This window comes from Stegastes partitus, unplaced genomic scaffold (assembly GCF_000690725.1).
Source record: "Stegastes partitus isolate 25-593 unplaced genomic scaffold, Stegastes_partitus-1.0.2 Scaffold2363, whole genome shotgun sequence".
NCBI lineage: Eukaryota > Metazoa > Chordata > Actinopteri > Pomacentridae > Stegastes > Stegastes partitus.
Genome location: NW_007580094.1, coordinates 67,613 through 73,953, shown reverse-complemented (window position 1 = coordinate 73,953; position 6,341 = coordinate 67,613). Strand labels below are relative to the sequence as shown.

The window sequence follows — 6,341 nt, the reverse complement described above, 5'->3', positions numbered from 1 at the left end:
GCACGGGGAGAACATGGAGACTCCACGCAGGAAGATCCCGGGTGTCCTCACCGGGACGCCAACCGGCGACCTTCTAGCTGTGAGGCCACGATGCTGACCACTGAGCCAACGTGCCGCCCAGAACCTGAAAAAATGAAATACAAAATAAAGAGAGTGTTCAGTAAATGTTTAAATACCCCAAAGTTACTGTAGATTAAACATCAGCTGATTGTGAGAAGCTCAAAGGGGAACTTTGCTTGTTTTTTATTTGGAATAGCTTAAAACAAGGTGGTTTTACTTTGAAATGCCCCGACAGGAAGCAGTCGGTCCTGTTCCCGTTAACTTGCCCTGTTTTGGTGTGAACAGTGTGAACAGTCCGGACTGACAGTCTGATCCGGATCATGGACCTGCTGCTGCCGGCCGTCCCTCTCCAGCTGTGACCCTCCAGAGTCGCGGAGCTGCAGCATGTTGCTACAGGGGAACGACTCCTCCCGCTGGGCGGACCCGCTGCGGTCCAACCGGTCAGCGCCCGGAGGTCCCGGGCCGGAGGCGGTGGGGGGCCCCGGGCCGGAGGCGGTGGTGGTGCCGGCGGTGTTCGGGCTGATCTTCGTGGTGGGGGTGGTGGGGAACTGCCTGGTGATGGTGGTGATCGGGAAGGTGAGACACCTGGGCGCGCGGGGAGGCGGCGGCAGGCGCGCGCTCAGCCCCACCAACGTGTTCGTGCTGAACCTGAGCGTGGCCGACCTGTCCTTCCTGCTGTGCTGCGTCCCGCTGCACGCCACCGTGTACTCGCTGCCGGAGTGGCTGTTCGGAGGCTTCCTCTGCTGGTTCGGACACTTCTTCTCCTCCGTCAGCATGCTGGTCAGCATCTTCACGCTCGTCGCCATGTCCGTGGACCGGTACGTGGCCGTAGTGCGCTCCAACAAGTCCGCGTGCGTCCGCAGCCGCAGGAACGCGCTGGCCGGGCTGTGCGTCATCTGGACTCTGTCCCTGCTGTGTTCGGTACCGGTGGCCCAGCACCACGTCCTCACCAACCACCCCACCGCCCCCAACAGCACGTTCTGCTGGGAGAACTGGGCCGGAGCGTCCCGACGCGCCTACCGGGTGACGGTGCTGCTGCTGGGCTTCCTGCTGCCGCTGCTGCTCATCAGCTGCTGCTACGCCAGGGTGAGTCCGGAGCCGGTACCGGGCTAATGTTTGACTCCCGGGGCAGTAAAACACGCGCCAACAACCGCGCACAGGGCCAAAGGGCGCAAACACATTGTAAAAGTGTGCGTAAAAGCCTGCAGCTGCGCGCAGACACACACCTGCACCGGTGTGAGCGTTCAGAATACAACACAGTGTTTGAAGTGAAGCTGCTGCATCAACAGCTGGTTCGGTCCAGATGTCTGTGTGCTTCAGCTCCTCGCTTTGTCCACATGCAACACCTGTATTTCTTATATTGTCACTGACCAGTCGTCTGTCTTCCTGTTCTTTGTTCCAGGTTTTGTTTCATCTCCATAAAAAGATCAAGAACATGTCCAAGAAGTCTGAGCGCTCCAAAGCAAAGGTGGGTCCTCCTCATCCTCACTGACAGCCTCGTGATCAGCGACAAGACTGAGGATCACAGTCTGTTTATGGAGCCACAGGGCAGAAAATAAAGCAGAGCAGCAGAGTTTCAGGGCCTGTACATAAAGCAGTTCGCTGTTCAGAAACCAACACAGGGAATGTTGCAAAAAAAGTGTTCACAGAAAATAAACCAAACTCCAGAAAATAGAAAAGAATCTCTGATGAAAAGTCATTTTAAGAAGAAAATGGAAGGAGAATCTGATTTCAATCAGTGACGGTGTGTTCACTGACTGACAGGTGACGGTGTGTTCACTGACTGACAGGTGACGGTGTGTTCACTGACTGACAGGTGACGGTGTGTTCACTGACTGACAGGTGACGGTGTGCAGACATCCTGCGGCAGCAGATCAGAGATCAGTTAGCAGCAGACCGTTTACAGCAGGAGCAAAGGCTGCTGGGTAAATATTTAGACAGAGGACTAAGAATAGATTCGATTCTCTGAGCGGCAGAGAAGCTCCAAGACTCCCGGCTTTGCTGGAAACTGAATCTGAACATTTACATCAGCAGATAATGGTTGTGCTCCGCTGGTGTGAGCTGTAGGGAAGCAGCAGCAGGACGGAGCGTGAATGAGGGGCAGTTTAAGTCAACAGCGTTCAGGAGTTTGTCTTTAATAAGGCCTGCCACGCTGATTCCTGCTGGAGGCTTTATGGACGTGTTGACAGACTTTATTACAGAAGAAACATCATCACCAGCGTTTATGAAGCGACCCATCAGGTGTGAGGTCTGAAGCAGTGAGCTCAGCTGTTCTTCTGAATGAATCTTTACACCAGCTTGGGTCTTACTGCAACTTCCAGGACAGTCAGTAAAATAACGTCAGTATCATTAAATCACCAGCAAGTTTGATCATCACAAGTTTGAGCATCTTTTCAATAAAAATACTCTAAATTCTGTGATTGTAGATTTTAAAATGTGAATATTTTCTGGTTTTTCTCCTCGTTTCTGACAGTACAGACGTCAAAGTAAAACCTCTGATCAGTGAGAAACACTGATCACATTTATCAACATCTTAGAGACCAAGCAGCTGATGGATTCATCCAGAACAGGGACACAATGTTAGCTTCATCTCTCACTAACCGACGCGTTCGCTGCTGCTTTGTTCGCTGCTTCAGTCGTCACATCACAGAAACTTTAACGCAGCTGAAATTTAAACAGTTTTTTTAAAGGAGGTTTTGTTTCCACATCAACACAGTTGTGTCTGCTGAGGTTCACAAAGAGTTCTGGGCTTCGTCTCCTTCATGAAACTCAACTTCCGACTTTTATCCACACAAAGAACAACAGGTTCTGCTGTGAGTCCAAACTGTGATCAGTTTCAAACTGAGATGAACTCATTCTCAGCAGTTGCACCGATTGTTCATCAAAGGAAAAGACGCCTGATGATCCTGAGACATGGACAGCTGGAGTCTCCTCCTGTCAGTAAATAGGTCTGAAATGTTCTGAAACATGTTCTGCGAGCATCTTAAGTCTGTTTAAGCTCCAGTTTAAAGCTGGTTCAATGTCAGTTTCACGCCATTGCTTTGGTTTTGGACCGGTTCAGGACAAACGAGGAGTATTTCCTAAAGACATGCGGGACGTATTCAGACGGAGGACCTTCAAGAAACACTGAGACATTTTTAGACGCTGGGTTTTTAGTTTGGAGACCTGAGACATTTCTGAACCAGTGAGAGTGTTCGTAGACAGTGAGGACATTTAGGGGAGTTGAGATTTGATCCTGAACGTTTGTGAGAGTTTTTAACTGTTGTTCTGCTGCTGGACGTTCTGAGGATGAACTCAGCGTGGGAGTCAACGTCTGTAATCAGATCACTCAGATGTGAACTGGGTCTGGACTCGTCCTCGGAGCTGGCGGTTCCAGGAGGAGGTTTGAGATGAATGGGAGGAAAAACAAAAAGTGTTTTTATTCCTCAGTGACGCTCATGAATGTTCAGGATGAGTTCATTCTGCAGTGTTTCAGGCCTCACTTCCTCCTCTGTGTTTTTATTCTCTCTAATTCTTCAGTCCAGTCTGAATCCGTTGGACGTTCTAATGACTTCATGAGTCAAGATTCAGTTTTATTTTCTTTTTCTTTGAAAGAGCACTTCAAACGTTCCACCAACATCAAATAAAAATCCCCTTTACAACGTTTTAGGTTTTAGTCTAATGTTCACAGACTTAGAGATATTTATCTGCAACATTCACAGGATGTTCTCAGGGACACAGATTATGTCACACAGGAACCGAATGTTCTCAAACCAATATTTGGAAAATGTCTTCAAGGTGTTATCGATGCCTCAGATGGCAGAACGTTTTTATATGAAACGTTCCTGTAATAAGCGGTGTATAGATAATGGATGGATGGACGTTCCTGTAATGTGGAACATTCTGCCCACAGCGTTCTGAGGGGTCAAAGGAACACATTACAGAACATCCATCCATCATCTCTACACCTTAATCCTCACCAGGGTCATGGGGGGCGGAGTCTATCCCAGCTGACTCAGGATGAAGGCAGGTTCACCTGGACAGGTAACCAGTCTATCACAGGGCTACACTTAGAGACAGACAACCAAGCACACTCACATTCACACCTACGGACAATTTACAATCACCAATTAACCTCAGCATGTTTCTGGACTGTGGGAGGAAGCCGGAGAACCCGGAGAGAACCCACGCTGCACGGGGAGAACATGGAGACTCCACGCAGGAAGATCCCGGGTGTCCTCACCGGGACGCCAACCGGCGACCTTCTAGCTGTGAGGCCACGGTGCTAACCACTGATCCACCTGCAGCCCTGCTACAGAACAGTCTTCTAAAAAACATTCTGTTACGTGATAACAGAGGAGGGACGTTCTCAATGCAACATTTAAAAAACGCTTTAGGAATGTTGGGACAAAGTGTTCTAACAATGTCATCGCCAATCTTTTTAAGAATGTCTTTAGTTATCCAAGTTTTAAGAACATTCTGGGAGCTGAAAGAGAACTTCTCACTAAAAACTCTGCAGAACATTATCAGAACGTTTTTAGAACAAATGAACTCGAGCTGTGACACTGTTCAGCACAGTTTCTGGGCTGTCCTGGTATGTTGTTCAACTGTTTGTAAAGTGTTTCAGTACCTGAGCAGTGTTCTGATGTTCTGATCCGGGAGCATCCTTAGAACGGTTCTTTTGTCTCCTCCAGACGGCGCAGACGGTTCTCCTGGTGGTCGCCGCCTTCACCGTCTGCTGGATGCCGCATCACATCATCGTCATGTGGGTGGAGTTCGGTTCCTTCCCGCTGACCGACGCCTCCTTCGCCTTCCGCATCGTGTCTCACTGTCTGTCCTACGGAAACTCCTGCGTCAACCCCGTCCTTTACGCCTTCCTGTCCGAGAACTTCCGGAAGGCCTGCCGCCAGGTGTTCACCTGCTACCTGCGTTCGCAGCCGCCACCGCCGCCTAGCGGGAAGGTGGTTCGATTCCGCCTGGACACCTTCTCCACCACACACTCCACCAGCAACATATGAAACAGAGAGAGATCACAGCTGGGACTGAGCTGAGCAGCAGGTGGGTCACATGACAACAGGCCGGCATGTGATTGGCTGCTGTGGTCAGGCTGCACCTGTCGGCTGTAAAACAACAAGAAACTGCAAGTCAGTCTTTTTAAAGGTTATTATACTGGATCAAGCAGCTGCTGTAGCGTTGTATCTCAAACCTTTTTCAAACGTGATCATTTGGTTCATATAAATAAATGGTTTACTTTGCTGAAGAAGCAGGAGAATAGATGTTCAGTTCAATTCTGGTGTGAATTATTTCGCTTCCATTCACGAAAAGATGTCTCACAGCTCCTAACATGGGGAGAGGGCGACCCAACAAGGGAGGAAGAAGGAACCAAACAACAGCAACAGATGTACGTGAAGCTTCACCTTTGTCACATTTCCATGAATTCCAATGAACAGCCACACTCTCAGACTGACTTTCTATCATGTTTCCACAAGACTCATAGTAATCTATAAAAGAACCAAAATGCAAATTTCAGTGGTTCCATCGTAACAGATTCAGAGTTCTGCCTGAGTGACAAACATGGACTTCACAGGGGAAGGACGCTGTACGAGTCTATCCAAGGAGGACTGAGCGTGACAAAGTACCAGTCAGTCACTGCTGGTGTTAAAATATATTACAAGAAAGTAAAATTTATCACTGAAACACGAGCTCATCAGAGTTTTCTTTGTTTGACCCACAAATCACAGCAGCAACACCAACTAACTGATCCACAGGAAGCTCTGCTCAGGCTCAGATTCAACAGAGCAGCAGTGATTCTCAGCCACAGGTTACAGCTTCAGTGTTCATCAGCTCTACTTTAGACGTCTTGGTTCTGTTTGTGGATCTGAATGCGTCTCTGAACTCAGATGACGTTACAGAACATTTCGTAGTTTCCTGTTGATGAATGGACCTAACTCAGGTCTGTTCACACTCCAAATGTTTAATACTTTGTATTTTTTAGAGTTTAAATAAACTTGTGGTTGGTTTTAATGAGTAAACTGTCGGAGATGATGAGCACTTTAAAGCCACAGTGTTAGTACAGATACCTGTGTTTGCATGACAGACAATAAACTGATCTGAGAACAGCTTTGTGGTTTATTTCTGCACATTGAAAACACAGTGAGTTTATTTACGCTGAGACTGAAGTTCTTTAACCATTTATGGGTTCTTTCATCTCAAATCATTATCATCTTCTGCTTCAGAACTCTTTATCATGAACTCTGGATATTTAAAATCTGTGAAATCTTCGATTCATTAAACACTTTCTG

The 6,341-nt window shown here is 48.1% G+C and overlaps 1 protein-coding gene across 1 annotated transcript; it reads left to right on the top strand.

The window, feature by feature from the left end:
- Positions 1-444: 444 nt before the first annotated feature.
- Positions 445-5,057, top strand: galr1b (galanin receptor 1b). Its single transcript, XM_008304956.1, has 3 exons — positions 445-1,146; positions 1,463-1,528; positions 4,734-5,057. Exons 1-3 carry the CDS (start codon positions 445-447, stop codon positions 5,055-5,057), a joined length of 1,092 nt encoding a protein of 363 aa, XP_008303178.1.
- Positions 5,058-6,341: the final 1,284 nt, after the last annotated feature.

Bases quoted from the DNA above. Each gene is read 5' to 3' on its own strand.
- galr1b (XM_008304956.1), top strand. From the start codon at position 445: ATGTTGCTACAGGGGAACGACTCCTCCCGCTGGGCGGACCCGCTGCGG. The intron at 1,147-1,462 runs GTGAGTCCGGAG...TCTTTGTTCCAG, and splicing joins TCAGCTGCTGCTACGCCAGG to GTTTTGTTTCATCTCCATAA. The intron at 1,529-4,733 runs GTGGGTCCTCCT...TGTCTCCTCCAG, and splicing joins CTGAGCGCTCCAAAGCAAAG to ACGGCGCAGACGGTTCTCCT.